Genomic DNA, 20,266 nt, shown 5'->3' with positions numbered 1-20,266 from the left:
TGTATGTAGATTTATTTGTCACTTCACTTAAACAAAACACATTAATGCTAAAAGTTTTATTCTATACGACGTTTGGACACCCTATTCCGAGTAGATTCCATACAAACAATAAATTCAGTTTATCTCTTAAAGTAAATAATAATATCAAAATGTTTATTTAGTAAACATTTTTACAAAGACTTTAAATGTTTACATTTTTTAGATATTTACTATCCCATATATATTAATGTAATTTCAAAAATATGTGGATTGAGTGAGCAATTGTAAAAAAAAATATTACTTAAACTAGCGGTTAGTTTTTTATCATACAAAATCCTATTCGATGTAAACGTAAATAACACATAAAATGCGATTATATGCTTGGTTCGTTTCCTCCTTGGGATAGACCACAAATGCGGTGGAAAGACAACGTGAGGAAGATAGCCGGCTCGAACTGGATCCAGAGAGCTCAATGTCGGAAGGAATGGAAAAGGTTGATGGAGGCCTACAACAAGAGGGGTGCTAGTGCGGGAAACCTCCCCGAGCGCCCGGTCCCTTGAAGGCTTTAGCCTCTCTCACTTTATCAGCAAGGATCCGGTGAGAGCGGCGGGCTGACAAGGGATTCGGGACGGTGCACCCTGGGCGGTAGCCAATAACTTCCTGGTAGTCGGGGTCTTATTGGTTACCGGCGAATATCCTGCTGGTGGGAGCCACTCCTTCCCGTCTGCTTTCAGACGGTGAACGGATGTGTGTGCTCACGTTTTCGCGCGGCGGTCTTGGCTTCGGCCAGCGTCGGGCAACTCGTAACCCCATTCTGAGAACGAGGGTGCTGTGCCTAGTTATGGCCAGTGCTGCGAGGAAGAAAACCTCTTCAAAAATAACCCCAATCCCAAGGTGTCGGGCGTGCCGAGGGGATGAATGGCGGAGGGGGAACTCCGTTGCGAACGCCCACTTTCTCAGGGACCTCACCCTCGTAATAAAGGAAAATTCATGATGGCGACTTTGAAAAAAACATTACCCCAGGGGGGTACCGGCCGGTCTCCGGTCGGAGAATCCCTCCCCACGCCTAGGGGCGTGGGCAGCCCCACCGTATCTGGGGGGGGCACAAACCGCCAGAGGGACGCAAGTCCCTCCTTCTTCGAAAGTTCGCAGCCAGAGGCTGGCACATCCGACGCAGAGTCGTGGATGAGCGTGGAGAGCTTAGTGGAGGACTCGGTCCCCCGATTGCGGCGCCTGAAGAGGGGTCGTGAAAGGGAGGAAGGACCTAGTACAGAAATGCCGGCGCCTAAAGTGGTGGCGCGGCGAGGGCGTCCCAAGTCGGCGCTGTCCGCTGACGCCCGCAAGGGTCAGGCGGCGGCACGACGAGACGAGGCAGAAAAAGTAGTGGCGCAGTTGACCAGTGAGGCCGAAGCGCTGAGAGAGACGCAGGCGGCGAGCCCTGCGGAGGAGGCTCTTGAGGACCAGGCCGCAGCGTATTGTAAAGTGATACGCGAAATTGCGGCCCGATCGGGTAACCTCAAGGGCACCTTCCAAAAGGGCCTGAAGGATGCTGCCGCGTCGCTCGAGAGAATTGTGTCGGTCTTGGGCTCCAGATCGGCGAGTGAGGAGGCCGAAAGGCTCCGCGCTGTTAACCGGCGTATGGAGCTTAAGGTCTCCGCATTGGAAAAAGAAATGGCGGAGTTCAAGGCCGCCATTGAAAAAGAGCGAGCAGAGCGGGCGGCGCAAGTGCCGGCTTCGCTAGGCGGCCTCCGGCAGGAGGAGACGGAGGGGCTAAAGCGCCTCATCCTCACTACAGTAGGCCCCTTGGTCAATGCCAGGTTTGAGGGAATTCAGGGCCGTCTCCTACCAGAGAAGAACGTGCGGCCGGCGCTTGCTGCTGATAAACGCCGAGCATTGGCGAACGAAAGGCTGGCTGCCTCGGTGGCCGACATGGTGGACGAATCTGACACCGAGGTGGAGGAGGTGCCGGCGCCGACGCCGACGCCGGTAAGCCGGACCGCCATATGGAGGAAGGCTCCTTCTCAACCGGCTCCCGAGCCTGTGCCCGGTAAGGGAAAGGGCAAAGGGAAAAAGAGCCGGAAAGACAGGAAGAATGGGAAGGATGCTTCTCCAGCATCCGGACAAGTGTCGGAGCCAGTGGCCTCGACGTCCACGGCCCCGCCTCCACGAGCACCGCCTCGTAGGGTGGCTGTAGATGGGCCATCCTATGCGGGGGTAACCGCATCACCAGACCTATCGCGGGCCCCACGACCCGCGCCCCGTTCTGCACCGCCTTGTCATGTGCGTGTGTTGCAACCTGCCCCTGGGCCAGTGGAGCAACCCTTGAGGCAGGTGCCAATTAGGGGGGGTGCGCGCAGGCCACCACCCGCTGCCGCTGCCCCAAGCCACGAGACGCGAATTGCCGCCAGCAGGTCGACAAAGACCCAGCTCCGGATGCCAAGGCTCCGCCCTCCGCGATCCGCTGCGGTGCTTTTAAAGGTTCAAGCGGACGCGGAAAAGCGCGGAACCACCTATGGCCAGATCCTGGATCTGGCCCGGGAGAAGGTGGACCTCGGTGCCCTGGGTATATCCGGGGTTAAGTTTAAAAGGGCGGCTACTGGCGCTCGCATATTGGAGATTGCGGGCGCCGACAGAGATAATAAGGCCGACCAGCTGGCGGCCAAGTTGCGGGAGGTCCTGGATCCCCAGACTGTGGAGGTGTCCAGACCCCAGAAAAGCGCGGACCTGCGCGTGCTGGAGCTGTGCGATTCGGCCACACCTCAATTGGTGCGTCAAGCCATCGCTCGTGTAGGTCAATGCCCCGAATCCGAAATAAGGGTCGGGGATATCAAGGAGGAGCATGCGGGCACTCGCACCGCTTGGGTGAGGTGTCCCGTTGCGGCGGCCAAACGGCTGACCGCTAGTGGCGCAAAGCTCCTGGTCGGATGGGTCTCGGCAAAAGTCAAACTGTTGCCGACTAGACCCATGCAGTGTTACCGCTGCCTAGAGATAGGCCATGTGAGCCAGCGGTGCACTGCAGAGGCCGACCGGAGTCTGTCGTGCTACAGATGCGGAGAGCTAGGCCATAAGGCTGCCGTGTGCAACGCCGCCCCAAAATGCGTACTTTGCGCAGGGGCGGGCAAACCCACGGGACACCGGGCCGGAAGTGCCGCTTGCCCTAGCGCGCGTAGAAGACGAGGAGGAAGGCGGGGTGCGCCCGAGGCTACGGCCCAGGCGCAACCCGCACTTGCGGCTCAGAGCGCCGAAGCGATGGAGACGGGGGCCTCAGAATAATTATGGCCCTCAGAGTACTCCAGGCGAATATCAACCACTGTACCAGTGCCCAGGACTTGTTGTGCCAGAGCTTGGCGCAGTGGTTGATAGACGTGGCGGTGGTCTCTGAGCCGTACTTCGTCCCGCCCCGGGATAATTGGGTCCGGGACGTAGACGGATTGGTTGCGGTCGTGTCCTCGGCGAATTCTTCGCCTCCTACATGCGTCGTGCAGAGTCACGGAGTGGTCTTGGTTCGTCTAGGCGACTTGGTTGCGGTCGGAGTGTATTTTTCGCCCAACCGTCCGCTCAACGAATTCGAGTCATTCCTGACCCAGGTCGAGGCGCTGGTCCAGAGGAGTCACCCTCACCCCGTGCTAGTGGCTGGAGATCTCAATGCCAAATCAACGGCATGGGGATCTCCTGCAACGGATGCGCGGGGTGCACTCATAGAGGAGTGGCTCATCACCAACGGGCTGGCGGTGTTAAATCGGGGAACGGTACCCACGTGCGTGCGATGGAATGGCGGCTCGCGGCCAGACGTATCGTTCGCGAGCCCCAGTCTCGCGCGCCGTGTCAGTGGCTGGAGCGTGTTGGAGGACGTGGAAACGCTTTCCGATCACCGGTATATACGGTTTGATCTTTCCACGTCCTCGGTCGCCCCGAGCGGCCCAATCCGGACCCCGAACGAGACTGGCCCGAGATGGCAACTGAAGCGCCTCGACCAGGAGCTTCTCCATGAGGCGGCCATAGTCCAAGGCTGGTCCCATGCGCCATTGAGTGTGGTGGTAGAGGACGAGACTGATTGGTTCCGGGGTGCAATGACGGAAATTTGTGATGCGTCTATGCCCCGGACATGTTCTCGTCCTCCCAGAAGGTGGGTGTATTGGTGGTCGCCTGAGCTCTCGCAGTTGCGAGAAGCCTGTATTACGGCTAGACGCCAATACGCCCGATACCGGAGGAGAAGGCGCCGGGATGAGGCCGAGGAGGCCGCCTTGTGTGCAACGCTCGTGGAGGCGAAGAAGGTGCTGAGGACAGCGATTGCAGCGGCGAAGGAGGCAGCGCGCGAGGAACTGCTGGCCACACTGGATCGCGATCCATGGGGACGCCCGTATCGGCTGGTCCGTAATAAGACCCGGCCGTATGGCGTTCCCCTGACGCAGAGTCTGGAGCCGCAGTTCCTCGACGAGGTGGTGGCCGCTCTGTTCCCGCAGGGAGCGGCCTTTCAGCCCCCCAGCATGGCTCCGCCACTGGTGGAAGGGAGCGAGGACATGGGCGAGATCCCGGAAGTGACCCGGGACGAGTTCACCGCGGCCGTCACAAGATTGCGTGCGAAAAAAACCGCCCCGGGTCCTGACGGAGTACCGGGTCGTGTGTTGGTCCTCGCTCTGGAAGTCCTGGGGGAGCGACTGAGGGGGCTGTTCACCGCCTGTTTCGGGCAGGGAAGGTTTCCTACAGCGTGGAAAATAGGTCGACTAGTCCTATTGAGGAAGGAGGGACGTCCGGCGGATTCTCCGACCGGGTTCCGTCCCATCATCGTGCTCGATGAGGCCGGCAAGTTGCTGGAAAGAGTCGTTGCTAACCGCCTCGTCGAGCACCTGGAGACGGTTGGGCCGGACCTGGCGAACTGCCAATTCGGGTTCCGCCGGAAGAGGTCGACCATCCACGCTATTCTGAGGGTTAAGTCCCTAGCGCAGGATGCGGTCAGCCAGGGTGGGGTGGTAGTGGTGGTGTCGCTAGACATCGCCAACGCCTTCAACTCCCTTCCCTGGCCGTGCATTGAGGAGGCACTCCGGTACCATGGGGTGCCAACCTACCTGCGCCGAATCATCGGGGACTATCTCTCAGAGAGACGGATAGCCTTTCCTGACCGTAACGGGTGGAGAGAAAGCGAAATGACGCGCGGTGTTCCACAGGGTTCTGTCCTAGGACCGCTCCTGTGGAACATCGGGTACGATTGGGTACTGCGGACGGTCGCTCTTCCGGGAGTTGAAGTCGTCTGCTATGCGGACGACACTCTCGTGACCGCCCGCGGCGCCACTTTCAGGGATGCGTCATTGCTCGCCACTGCGGGAGTGGCTGAAGTGGTGCGCCGAATCCGCCGACTGGGTCTGGAGGTGGCCCTCCATAAATCCGAGGCGCTATGTTTCCATGGGCCGCGGAAGGGGCCGCCTCGAGATTCCAGTCTGATGGTAGGCGGTGTTGCAATTGCCGTCAAGGAATCGATGCGGTACCTGGGCATCGTGCTTGACGGCAGGTGGAATTTCGGCGCCCACTTCGCCGAGTTAGAGCCGCGCGTGACGACGGCGGCTGGCGCGCTGACACGGCTCATGCCGAATCTGGGAGGACCAGAAGCGTCCTGCAGACGCCTGTATATGGGGGTCGTGCGGTCCATGGCCCTTTACGGGGCCCCTGTATGGGCGGAGGCCCTATCTCGTCAGAACCTCGCCCTCCTGCGAAGGCCGCAGAGGCTGATGGCGACAAGGGCCGTGAGGGGATATCGCACGATTTCCTTCGAGGCAGCGTCAGTGCTGGCCGGTTCCCTGCCCTGGGATCTGGAGGCCAAAATCCTCGCGTCCTTGTTTGACTGGCGCGAGGAGGCTTCGGCTCGGGGTGACCGGTTGGCACCAAGAGAGATCGCGGGACGCCGCGGCGAGCTATATCAGCGCGCCGTAGAAGAGTGGTCCCAACGGCTGGAGCAGTCCACTGCTGGGAGTAGGACCGTCGAAGCGCTCTGTCCAGTTTTGGGCCAATGGTTGGCGAGGCAGCACGGCCAACTGACTTTCCGCTTGACGCAGATACTCTCCGGGCATGGATGCTTCGGAGGGTATCTGTGTCGCATAGCGGGTCGGGAACCGTCTGCCGTTTGCCACCATTGCGACAGATGTGCTGACGAGGACGCCCAGCACACCTTGGAGGACTGCCCAGCCTGGGACGAAGACCGCACGCAGCTGCGCGCGGTTGTGGGGGACGACCTCTCCCTGCCGGCTGTCGTAAGACAGATGGCCGACAGCGAGACGTCGTGGACAGCGGTGCAGGCCTTTGCGGAGAGCGTAATGCTCCGCAAAGAGGCGGCGGAAAGGGAGAGAGAGGATACAACCGACCTCCCCATACGCCGTCGGCGCACAGGGCGCAGGAGGCGGGCATACGCCCTGCACCTGCTGCCCCCACAATAGGGCCGGTCGGGTGGCGGAAACGGGATTTCCCGTCGCCCGGCTTAACGGCCCCCGGGTAGAAAGGCGCGCCCATGCCAAGCGCGCCTTTACCCAAGCGGGTAGAACTGAAGGCTGACGAGCCGTCCCGCTGGCCGCTCCGAGGAGAGCGGCCGAGCCGAGGCCGCCGTGGTAGCGGCCGCCGCGCCGGGACTGTGGAGCGAGAGTAGCACATGGTCCCGGCACAAATGCGGTCGGCGTTGGCATCGTGTGGTTTTAGTGGGTTCAAGTCCCACACACCTGTCCGGCTTCCCGTGGCCGGATGGACGGGACGAGGGTCTTTCCACACGTTAAAAAAAAAAAAAAAAAAAAGGCCTACAACAAGATGGTTGAAAAAGGAGAAGGTTGGTTCGTAGCAATATCGGGTTTTATAACAGCTTGAAGATTGAGTGAGCACAAGGAACCATTTGTAAATTTTTAATTATGGCTCTTGATAATTAAAAAATAATTGGCTCTAGAGAGTTTTTACTACATTTAAGAGACCCGCAAACGTGTGTAACACCAAGATCTTGCTGACCCTCTGTGAGAACTGTGTGAGCATACATTTAAGTATTTGTCTCTGTTCTAATTGGTTTGAAACATTTTTTAATGACAAATTCTAATATTTTTTTCCGACCTTTTACAAATTGGTAAATATTATATTTATTAAAATTATAGGGTGCTCACTCATTGCACACGCACACAACTCATTTCAGATAGACTACACACTATAATAAATAGCCGACAGGTTATATTAATAGAATTTGCCTACAGTGTACTGCTGTTGATTGTACATCCTAATCTAAAGTTAAGCTCTCATATAATTAGCAAAACGGGTTCAAGTGCCAAATAACCGTTAAATTTTCAAGGTAAATAGCGCCACTGCGGTTATCAGTAACTATGCAAGGTGGTTGTTACACTAATTGGTAATAGCATTAAATAAATGTGTGGGTTAATTTGATTATGTTAAATTTGTAGGCGACTGAAAAACTTAAAGTTAAAATTTCTAGTCTATTGCGATGTTTGCATCAACTACTAGCTGGCCGTCACGGCTTCGCTCGGGTAAAAATATCCTTCCTCAGGAATCACTCTATTTATTGGTGAAAACCGCATGAAAATCCGTGCAGTATTCGTTTTTCAGTTTATCGCGAACAAACAGACTTTGTATTATGATATGTAAGGATACTAGCCAAATTTCCAACTAAACAACTAAATTGATTTTGGTGAAGTTTGCTTTAAAGTTCAAAGACCCAAATTCAGATATAGGTTAGACATTTTTTCAAATATCTCCTGCCGAACACCGAAAATGGTATTTAAATTATTTTATGACAAGCGCGCGAATGACTAACTTAAGTTCCAAGTATATGTCAAAGTACAGCCCAAGTGGGCAAACATTCCGAAGCCGTGCATGAGCTGTTACAAAGTGATGCCTCAAATTTGTGCCCTCAATAGCGTGCAACTTGGGACGTAGCCGCGAGAGCTTTCAGCTGTTGTGTGCATAAACTTGTACTGATATGGAATACAGTAAATAGTTGGTTCGCCTACTTGAAAACTTGATGGTAGCTCCAACCCAGAGGGATATATAGTTGTGCTCTGATGTAAACTGGGAGTTTTTACGTAGGCATCAAAGATTAAAATAAAAAATATACTTAATCTATTTTCACTTTTATTTATGTTATAATTGACCGAATGAGCAAAGCGGGTGAGGTCTACAATTCAACTTGGGGCAAACTTGGGTTAAGACTTCCGCCTGAGGATCGAAAGGTCCTAGGTTCGAATCCTACTCGTGCCACATGAGTTTGTATACCAATCTGACTCATGTAGGTATATTAGTTTTTATAGATCACCACTTGCTTTCGGTGAAGGAAAAACATCAAATTCAAATCATTTATACAGAAATTAGACCTTCACAGGCACTTTTTCTCGTAAATTTTTATATTTATAGTTATTTCTCACAAGCTACAAACTACTGGCATTTCGGAACGACCACTGCTGAGAAGAAATGCCGAAAGAAACTCATTTGAACAGTGTTGGTCCCTATCATGCCAGATCGGCTTACCATATATATATATATATCGATGTGAAACACAAATGTAATGACCACGACCCTTAGTCATGAGGAATTACGACTATGAAGATGTTTGTAACGCGATAACTTTCGAACCGTTGGTCCGATTTTGATGAAATTTAAAAGGTATGTAGGATCTGCCATTAGAATTATTAAGCTCGTGGAATAACAAAATCAGTTAAGCCGTTTTTGAAATATTCACAATTTTGTAAAAAAAGATTGTGTTCGCGAGGTCTAACTTCGCGGCGAACAACTAGGTAGTTATAGTCGAATAAAATAAAGGTCGTTTACTAAATGTGACGCGTAACGGTAAGGAAGAAATAGGGAGGGTCTTTCCATTACTTTCCGATATTACGAGAATGCCTTATATGTTCCGAGGTCTCCCTATTATGCTGTTATGAAATATTTTACGGGTGAAAAAAAATCTGACATATAATTGCTCACAACTGGAGTGAAGTTGAATGATATAAGGCCTAGTTATGTTTGAGAATGCGTGCAGAATTCCAACTGCTGTTTTATGCAAATCGAGATGTGTTGCTTATTACGCTGTTGTAGGTATTTTTTATTTGTATTTGTGACTTTGAGGTCTGGCGCGTATCTTGCCACTAGGATCAATTAAAAAAAAATAAATTTGTTCGGGGCCGGGGCTTCGCTCCCGTGGGAATTTCGGGATAAAATATACCCTATGTTTTATTCCAGGTTATATTCTACCCGTGTACCAAATTTCGCGTGAAAGAATAACAAACTTACATACTTAGGTGTATACATACATCCTCACAAACTTTCGCATTTATAATATTAAGTAGTACACAAATTCCACGTGAAGATATCGTATGGTCCTAATCTAGGAACCACACGCAACAGTCGATAGGCTATACACAATCTTATACTTTTTCCAGCAACACTACCTACACTTTTATTTCCTTGCTGCCAAAACTCAATTTTTCTTTATAACTAGATTCCTAAGAGTTTTCCTGTTACTTTCTGTGTCTGATTCAGGGTTCTGTTTCCTTTGTTTCTTGTAGGTAGCTATTAGAATCGGATATTTATATTCACCTGTGAAAAGCAGAGCTAAACGAGGTAAATAATGTGTAGCAAATTGACGCGGTAAAATATGAATATGTCAATCACTCATCTGGATCAAATACCTTTCGGTATTCCGGTAAATTACGATAGGTACTGCAGGCAGTAATGCAAATAAGGAATATTGCACGTACTCACCACGTAAACAACGGCTATACCCCAAAATTCTTTTACGAGTGTCGTTCACTTGAATAATGATCCTTAAACACCTACCGACGGGCCTGGCACACGATAGTTTTACATTCGCTAAAATATAAGTTGTCCAGTTTAAATAACGGAGCAACGGCGATGCACTTAATATGATAAAACAATTATTACACATTTTTTATGCGCTCGCGTCAAGAGCCGGTAACTAAGAAAGGTTTCCCATTGCCGCCGCTATGGCGTTTTGTCGCGCCGGCAGCGCTGCGCATGCGCGGCGACGTACCGCGCATTCCTATTGGCTAGAATGCAGTAACATATGAATGGTGTGATTTGACAAATACATCGTTAAGGCGCGCGTATTTAAATTAAATCAGAAATTCAATTTCGAAAACGGAACATAATAATATTATTATGTAATATAAACTTATAAAAAAATAAAAATTGGATAGTTGATTTCTCCTTCGAACACTCTTTTTCATAGCTAGAGGTCGTCAAGTGGAATGAAATACAAATAAAGACTTTACTGACTGTAGGTACAAGAAAAAAATGTTTTTAGCTGTAGGTACTTTCGCAGAAAGGATTTTAAATAATTAGGTATCATTACACGCTAATATTTTATTGCAACTTTATCTAAACTACTTAAGTATTAGACGACTCCCCCACCGTGGTGCAGTGGTCACCACACCCGTCCACCACTCACTTAGGTTTTGTTTTCAATTCCCAGGGCGGTAAAAAAGCTTGTTACTTGAAGTTTTCTTCAATTTTTTTGTCACCATTGAGTGTCGTTTACAGACCGCACAATGTTTCAAAATGGAAAAGATATTGTCTGTCTGTCTAATTCTCTCCAGTAAGTTCGTAAAGAACGACTTTGTCAAAGTTTATCCGCGCTGCAATGTTGTACTGTACTATTCTTCATTTTATTTGATACTTTTCTTATGTTTCACAGAAACCAAACAAGGAACAAGCTACGCAGTGACATAATTTCTTATATTTGTCTTTAATTAATATTAATTATAAAATACATGCCTAACTAGTTACGAAAAATAGCTTTTCTTTTTTCCCTTTCACCTAAATTTATCTAAAACAACGTATTTTTGAGGTTTAAGTAATTGTCATTTTATCCACTACTGAACATAAAATATAAAATGACAATAATTATATATATATATATATAAGATTTAAAAAAATTATAACATGGCAGTTTCAAATAAATGTGCTATTCTAATCTAAATGCCTAATGCAAATTAAAATCTTGAAGTCTGTAGTATTTCTCCTCTATAAAAGACTACAAACATTTAATTAATTTTTCTTTGTGGATATGTCATAAGTTACGTTGGACTTTTATTAAGCTATATCCGGTTTATGTGCTGCTAAAAGTTTTGAAAGCAAAAGCTCGTTATTGTATTGAAGGTATGAATTTAGATCGCATGTTATTCAGAGTAAGTAACAATCAAATTAGGTAACTACCTGAAGTAGTGGTTAGGCTTTTATGTATATAATATTATTCTTCGTGTGAAGTGAAAATGACAATATTTATTCAGAAATTATAGGCGCCCCATAGGCAATGTTTCGTGTTCACGTGAAGTTTTAATTTCCATAAGATTTATTGAAGCTACAAACTACTCGCGTTTTGGAAACAGCCGCTGAGAAAAAGTGTAACGAAAGTCCCATGCGAAAGTCATTTATAAAATTTTACCATAATTATTTTTATCTCATTCTTTTATCATCTCTTGACGGAGAGCAGTGCGCAACGGAGCAGTGAGGCCTGATAGATTGAAATTTCTTTTCTCGACGTTAAAAAATATTTTAAAATATAACGCACGATCTTCGTTGTGGTGAACGGTTAAAATATGCTTTGTTATATTCTTTGTTTATGATCAAATAAAGGCATTTTCCGGTTAGCGGTCAGCATTTGACCCTGGCCAAATATTTAACTGGTCCAATTAAAATTGCCATAGTAAGGTAGCCAGACGATATTACCGTAATATTTTAGTCCCGACGTCTGTATGAAGGTTTTTCAGAATATATTGGTCAATACAACGCTTGGTATGTATGACATATTGGCTGGGTTGTGTTAGATCATCTAATAAAATGAAAGCGCTGGAAATTTATTCCAAAATTTTACGCAACCTTTTTTTTTATTGAATGCAATAAATCAAGTCTGAGGTATTGAAAAAAAAATATTTTCTATAATATGTTAAATATGAATAAAGTTTTAAAAAAGGCTATTTCAGACAAGTATAAAATAAAATCGTTTATTGAATTTGTATTTGTTTAATTCTATTTTGATTTTGAATTATATATAATGTCCTTCAAGTCATGATTCTTGGTTCTGCCTACCGCATACAAATAAAATAGACATACAAGAGGTAAAAATATAGTTTTTAAAAGGAAAATTTATCTTAATGGATCAACTAATAGCGAAAATATGTAGGTAACGTTGTATTAGCCCACATAAAGGTACTATGGTACACTTGCATGTAATAGCTATGTTATTAAATATATTATGTATCTGAATTGTCAGCGCCCTACACTATACGGACGACCTCCGGTCGGTCATCATGCCGGACTGCTACGCTGGCGGTCCCGGGTTCGTTCCCCGGTCAGGTCAACATGGAAAATGATATTATTCAGATTGACCTGGGTCTTGGATGTTTATCTAGTTTATTTAGTTGTCCATATTATATTAGTAAGTTTCTTACTAATATAATATGGACTTGTATTGTATATGTGCATAGTCTGAAATAAAATTTTTCATTCATTCATTTATCTATTTATGTATATATTATACAATATAATGTCGTTGAGTTAGTATCCCATAACAAAAGTTTTGAACTAACTTTGGGGCTAACTTAATCTGTGTGAGTTGTTACTATATATTTATTTATTTATATTTATTTATTTATATTTATTTATTTATATTTATTTATTTATATTTATTTATTTATATTTATTTATTTATATTTATTTATTTATATTTATTTATTTATATTTATTTATTTATATTTATTTATTTATATTTATTTATTTATATTTATTTATTTATATTTATTTATTTATATTTATTTATTTATATGTATTTATTTATATTTATTTATTTATATTTATTTATTTATATTTATTTATTTATATTTATTTATTTATATATGTAATAACATAGCAATTACGTGCAAGTGTAGCAATTTATCAATATGCCTACAATATTAGCGTTAGCTCGAAGACAATTGTTACTTCTTTGACAAAAATCACCTGTTTTATATCAAAATCAAAATCTAATCATTTATTCAGAAATTAGGCCTTCACAGGCACTTTTTCACGTCATAATCTAAATTAAATGATGTTTACCAAAGCTACAAACTACTAGCATTTCGGAACGACCACTGCTGAAAAGAAATGCCGAAAGAAACTCATTCAAACAGTATTGGTCCCTATTATGCCAGAAGGGCTTACCATTTTTTAAATATAAATATAAAAGGGATCACTTACAAAAAATATATTATTACATACAAAATTTATTATTTGTTAATACCATCTCCCGGATCAACTTCTTTCTTTAGTTCGTAATTATTGTCATTTTGTACAAGCTTTTATTTAGGGTGGGTTGCACCAGTCACTTTAACCTGCGTAGCTGCCGACGTCCTTGAGGCAAAATAGCGTACTTGCGTTTATCTGTGCAAAAAAAACCGATATATTTAGTAAAATAGTTTTAAAAGTGGTTCCAATAACTTTTTTTTATATCTAAAATATGTAACTGACACCCCACGAATACTGAGAAACCTATATTCTCTAGTTGATAGAAACGAAAACCACAATGTGCTAAGGTAATTTATAAAAATACACATTGCTTTTAATTTATCTCGTAAACGAATTAACTAAGGTTAGCGGTAGCCGAGTGTGATCTCGGGAGTAAACTGTGGTTTAAACTTTAACGAATCGATACATATTGGGTTCGGTCGGACCCATAAAGTTTTGGTGTTATCTCTAGTACCTATGAATATTCGCTTTTGTGCGCTAATTCTGTAAAGTGTGATATTGCGCAAATGTCTGTTGAAATAGGTCAGAGGTTGGCTTTAGTAGGTATTAGTATTAACTATTATATTGTTCTTGTTGTGTGGTTATCACAGAATTATTAATATTCCCGAAACCATCTAACGGCATTCACACAACACGGTGCCACATACCAAATATCCGATCTTAATACTCAAAATTTTTTGTCAGCTGAAACTACTGTTTTAACTATCTATACTTATGATTTACTATTCAATCAATTAAAGTCAAAATATTTGTCATTATCGGCATTTTAGCTTATATTTTTAATCAACAATACATTATATGTAATTTTAGTACATAGCTTCATATTACTATAATTTTAGAATGACGTCATCTGAGAAGAAATGCCGATAGAAACTAAAATGGTAGATAGCAGTATTGGGGTCGGGTAAACCTGACCTGCCTGTACCTAACGTCTTTTTTATGTTTATTGGGTTAAGCTAACAAAAATACAATATATAGTAATACCAGCTGCGCCCCGCGGCTTCGCTATGTGAAGATGAGTAAGAACTGACGGATAAAAAGTACCCTATATGTTATTCCAGGTTATATTCTACCCGTGTACCAAATTTCATCAAAATCCGTCCAGTAGATTTAGCGTGAAAGAGTAACAAACATACACACATCCTCACAAACTTTCGCATTTATAATAATTAGTAGGATGACACATTTTATGTTAACTTATAAATTATTGTGCTATTGACACCGATATATGTTAATTTATTATAACGATTACAAAAAATTTGCAAGTTAAGGGCGTTTTGTCTTCCTCCTACTGCACATCATCGCTAGGGTACGTGACTCGGATCTTTCGTCTCATTCATCGAATACTGCCTTACATGGTATAATTTATGGTCTATTTGATTAAGATCTTTTAAAACTGCTGCTATCAGGACCACACTGTGTCGCAAACATCAGTGACTTGCAAGAGTACGTGACTCGGAACTTTCGTCATATCCAAAAGACCGATGTCCAAAATGTTATCATTTTTGTTCAACAATTTGTTAACAACCTCAGTTTGGGAAGTCGTTTGCTGAACGTAAACAAGCCTTGTCAGTTTTTAACATGTTTTTTTTTTAAGTGACATAATAATGTTTTTGTTATGTTCTTTCAAGTATAATCTGTTCTATGTCAAATTACTTAACGATATCATAAAGAGAACAAAATATAAGTCGTATTACATAGGATTTAAATGAAGACTATGGTATCTTTAGAACCCCTGGAATGGACTCCAATGAACGTGACGGCGCGAACTAAATCGAAGACACTCCAACTTCACAAGACAAAGGAATTTTCCAGAAACTTCTCAACCGTGCCCTCGTCTGTTTTGCAATTACCCGAAAGTACTAATTGGAGCGTTAAGTACTTATAAAGGGCGAGCAAGGGTTGCACTATTGAACTTTGACGTTAACGTTAAACTGCGCAGATAAACGCAAAGTACGTCATATCTAAACGAGGGCAACGCGCAGGTCGAAGTCAACATCAAAGTTGACTGGTGCAACTCACCCTTAGTTTTGGGGAATTTGGAAATAAAATTAAGGGTTGTTATTGTTTGTTTTGTTATGACAAAAGAAAGGTCGTTAATTCATTTCGGGAGGACTTCAATGCGCTTGACAAAGTTTTTGTTTAATACTCAATCTTCATTTAGAACTAAGAATGAGATACTTTTAAAATTAAAAAAGAATACCTACTCAAATTAAAATTACTACACTCATTCTACATTTGCGAATGATCAGATTCATAATAATAAAAAAGGGCAGTTACATAATCTATTTTTGCTCCAGTTTTTGTGCTAAATTTATGTGCAATAAAGTTCGCAATGATATTAATATTTGCAATTAAAATTCTCGAAACTTTCAGCGAATATTATGTACATTTGTCTAGTATTTCTAAATCAAACTATTAATATAATCTCAGAAAAGAAAGAAAAATTGTTTATTTTGAACAATATTAATATTTTCAATTAAAGTTCTCTAAACTTCAGCGAATATTATGTACCTACATTTGTCTAGTATTTTTAAATAACACTATTAATGTAATCTTATTTCTTAATTCCTTGCATTTACTCGCCTTTTACGAACAAACAACAATAACATTTGACACAGCGTTTTAAATTTCTTGTCTATCCGCAGCTGCTTAAAGCGATCGCTAAAAGATGTTTAAAAGGAAATAAGTGCAATACGAATTAAATGAACTTGAGTAAAAACAATCGTATTACTACTGGCTCAAAGCAAAATATAATTAAGTGTTGGCAACATCGTTCATCCAGCGCCATCTATCGTGCTGATGTAAGCGGTTGCCCCTACTCGGTGATGAGGCGTGGCGAAACGAACGGCGCGTGCTCACTTTTGGTCTAAACGTGCAACGCACGGCTTGCTCTTGACTCCCAATTATCAAAAATTGTTAAGTCATTTAATTTTAATTAACGAATAAAAGCTTATCTATTTTATTTTAAGTACGTTGTGTGATTTGATTAAAGGTTCGAATTAGATTATCGGTAAAAGGTTGTTCGCATTTTTGTTAATATATTTTGATTAGTTGTATCGTGTAAAGTAATAACGTGGGAGTATATAGTAAATAAATAATATATATATATATATTAATATACGTGTTATTTTCATAAGTGTTTATTGAATAACTGGAAAGAATTTGAGCGTTTGAAAAATGGCACCCGAGATAAGAGTATTATTTAATGCACTACAAAAATCTTTGCTATTTATTTATCGCGGCTGGACTAAACCGTTTTTAGTATTTTCTCCTTTTTTGCCATACTCAAACACAAATTACAATACTGTAACACTTATTAGGTCGCCGGATATATGTACCAGAAGGCCTACCACGAAACATACATACAAACTTGTAATATATGACGTTAGTCATATATTACAAGTTTGTATGTTTATGTTATGTGTTTTTCCTATATCGTGTTACAAGTTTATTTGTTAGACAAATTTAAAAAAAACCCTACTTTCAATATTCATTTCGCTACAACTTTTGAACGGCTGAACAGATTTTCATGAAACATGGCTAAGAACACTCGGAATAAAATTATCTATGACCCAAAAAAAAGCTAAACGAAAATCGGTTCATCGTTCACCAGTTCAGGCACAGACATATGCACAGATACACTTACAGACACGTTAAACTTATAACACCCCTCTTTTTGCATCGGGGGTTAAAAAAAGATAAATGTGGACGACATGCGTGTTTTGTGTAACATGGAGCTCGCTTAGCGCCTGAACAATCACTACATAGTCATCATATAAACATAGTCGCTTCCCGCTGTCTATCCCTATGTATGCTTAGATCTTTCTAGCCGGGGCGAGTCGCTAGTGATTAACAATAATGAACATAGAATTGTGTACACAAGTAAATACTTCTCCTAACTCTCAGAACTATCCTTTAAATATTAGTAATAGTAATTGTTTGAATTTGAATTAATTGGTCTGACGAGATGTCGGCGCACAAGCGATGGTACAGTCCGTAGTCGTAGCCCTCGAAACTTGTTGATTATGATATGATCCGTTTATTGCGAACTTGCCCGAATAATCTGCTATTTGCCGGGCAAATTGTGAAATGCTAGTTCTGGGATAGTTTTGGTTTCAAATGTTTCGACAATTGGCTACTTAAGCTAAAAAGTTAGAGTATTTTTAGAAATTTAGAGTATTCAAATAAACAAAAATATTTGATAATAAATGTCACTTTGCGTGATCAGTTGTGTTATTGATTTTTAATGTACTATTGATTAATTAATGTACTCGTGAACGGGTGCTGCCGGGGGGAACTGGTCAGCTCGATATTTTGTTAAAAGTTTTTTGTTTGGTTAATTATATATATAACTTTTTTTTTCCTTTCATCAGCACTTTTGATCACAATCATAATATGTTTCAGTATACCTTTTGACCATGTACTTTATTGTGTACTTACATTGTTATGTTACTTATAAAAAATATACACAAATTTATATTTAAAAAACCAACACTGTTTGAATGAGTTTCTTTCGGCATTTCTTTAATTTTTTCGTTTGTAGCTTTGGTAAATATCATTTAATTTAGAATATGACGTGAAAAAGTGCCTGTGAAGGCCTAATTTCTGAGTAAATGATTTGATTTTGATTTACTATTTCTTTATGTGTATTTGTTGTGGTTTCAACAGTTTTTGTAGGAGTTAGGAAATGAGAATGACTAGAGCTGTAAGGGTTGTGTCGTACCGTATTATTACAATAACATCTCCATGTGTTTATTTCAAATATATAGAATTACTTTCTAATTGAAACCTGTAGCAATGAAATGAAAACTTACAAATGTTTTAATTCTTATCTAATATTATTATTTTGTCACTACATCAAATCTCCATGAAGGATTAAACAGGATTATAAATAAAAATGTTAAGAAAAGAATTATCTTTGCGTGCAAAACCAAGCTAAGTTGCTCGTGTAGCAAATCCAAGTCAGTATTAAGGTCCACATCTTCATCTAGCGTCACGTTTTCTGTACACTAATCTAAACATGTGCACATCTTATTATAGCCAGGTCACTGAGGTCAATATTAAGGTTCTTCCCTTATCTGGACAAAGTTAACTAAACAACCATCATAAACTGTAATATGTAGTAGTTAAGGTCTCTTTTGCAATAGACTTTTGAAATATATGGTGTAATCTCACAAATTTGTTGATAAATTTTGGCCCCTCAGACCTATATTGTTTATGTAAAATTTATCTGGGAACATACTAAATAACGATGAAAGGAATAGAGAGCTTTCAGCTATATAAAATAAATGAGTTTTCTCTAACACTACTCGAAGCACAGAACTTCATTGTAATGTTCTTATATATGTGTTGAAGCGGTGGTGATATACCTAAGGGTTAAGACTGTGAATCGAAGGATCCCATTTTGGAATCTATTCTTGAGTTTGTGTATACCAATCTGGACTTAGTAGTTTTCATCAACCAGCACTTGCTTCCGGTAAAAGAAAACAATTGAAATTGGAAATAGTTGATTTATTTATTTTCATTTTGGAAAAATTACAGCTAATAACATATATGTAGAACTGATTAATAACAAAAAAGATATGGCCAAATACAAATTTTCGCTGACAAATACCTTTTTGTTTATAAACGTGAAGATTTTTCTCACATGAGTAGATTTAAATTCATAGTATTAGATTAATTTTGTATACTGAAATTTCCAAATTCTATATATATTTCCAAATTTATTTTCAAATGCTATATACTTTAATAAATGAACAGAAATATTATAATATTTTATATATAGCATTCTATAAATAATCATCATATAAACTGAAGTCTCGATATTGCGATGCACAAAAAAATTGTACTACATACAAATAATTAGTAATTATTAATTAGTAATTAAATTACAAAACAATATAGGTAATTAATAAATCAATTTGGTTGCTTGCATAGTTCTAGTTGTGTCAGCGTAAGTAATTATAGTACTTTTAAAATGATTAGAATTACTTTATAAATTAATATTTTCCAGCACTGGTAATCGAACTGACTGTCTCTGAGACTGTCACACCTCGGCTAGACATTCACTCGTATTCGCGTGTTCCCGGTTTCATTAGGGGCTATGACGCTCTGAAGCCCAGTGCCAGCGTAAAAATAAACTTTAAAATTTTGAAGATTTGGCTATGATTTTACAACCGGCCGCCTGGCCCCTTGGGAATGATATTTTTATTTTTTGTCTACTAATTATATTTTATTTACTAATTTATTGCCTATCAGTTGCGAAGGCTTTCTGTCCCTTAGTCGCCTCGTACGACATCCACGGGAGGATATAGAGTGGTGCTCTTTTATCTATGAGTTATCCTATGCTAGGGCACACACCTCGGCTTGACATTGACATTGCGTAAATAGTTGTTTATTCTTGTACACAAGCTCGTAAACTCCGATAAAGGAAGAGGAAAACTGTCGTATAAGGCGACCTGCTTGCTACTTGTTGTTATGTACTTATCAATACGAGGACTTAGAAAAGATGTCGCAATTATGTTATTTTATTACCGTGGTCTGACAACTATGTATGCCAAAGTCAGTGAGACTTAGAGAAGATCCACTCCGCTTGCTCCCTATGTGCAAGCTGATGCTTGGCTCCGACGTTTTATGGATGTGGATGGAACCGGAAAATCTATGAGATATCGGTTTGCAATTCAGTTTTCACCGTCAATTCTTTTCGCAGTGAGACGCAGCAACGTAATTTTGTTGGCTGCATCTATCTCACTATGGAAATCATCAGCCATTTTGACGTCACCACTACTGGGGCGGCGGCCTTCCTTATGGATATATTAATGGTTGACCACGCGGGATACACAGATTGACGGGTTTTGACCATTGACAATACAACCGGGCTAACAGCTTTGCGTGCCTTCCGAAGCACGGAAGCGCTAACCACTGCACCCTTGAATTCCTCTCCACTATAAAAATCTTTAACAGTAAAATTGAGAGAGAAAATGAATTTTTTAAATAATAGTACAACAGTTGTTTG

The 20,266-nt window shown here is 42.2% G+C and overlaps 2 protein-coding genes across 5 annotated transcripts in view; one reads left to right on the top strand and one right to left on the bottom strand.

The window, feature by feature from the left end:
- The window catches only part of LOC128674729 (metabotropic glutamate receptor 2-like), a 234,749-nt gene extending 224,817 nt beyond the window's left edge, over positions 1-9,932 (bottom strand). For all 4 annotated transcript variants that reach the window (XM_053753566.2, XM_053753568.2, XM_053753567.2 and 1 more), the window contains exon 1: positions 9,709-9,932. The gene's annotated coding sequence lies outside the window, so the exon portion shown is untranslated. The remainder of the gene's footprint in view (positions 1-9,708) is intronic.
- Positions 973-3,252, top strand: LOC128674880 (uncharacterized). The gene has a single exon (XM_053753861.1). It carries the CDS (start codon positions 973-975, stop codon positions 3,250-3,252), a length of 2,280 nt encoding a protein of 759 aa, XP_053609836.1.
- Positions 9,933-20,266: the final 10,334 nt, after the last annotated feature.

This window comes from Plodia interpunctella, chromosome 13 (assembly GCF_027563975.2).
Source record: "Plodia interpunctella isolate USDA-ARS_2022_Savannah chromosome 13, ilPloInte3.2, whole genome shotgun sequence".
NCBI lineage: Eukaryota > Metazoa > Arthropoda > Insecta > Lepidoptera > Pyralidae > Plodia > Plodia interpunctella.
This window is presented reverse-complemented; position numbering and strand designations above follow the sequence as displayed.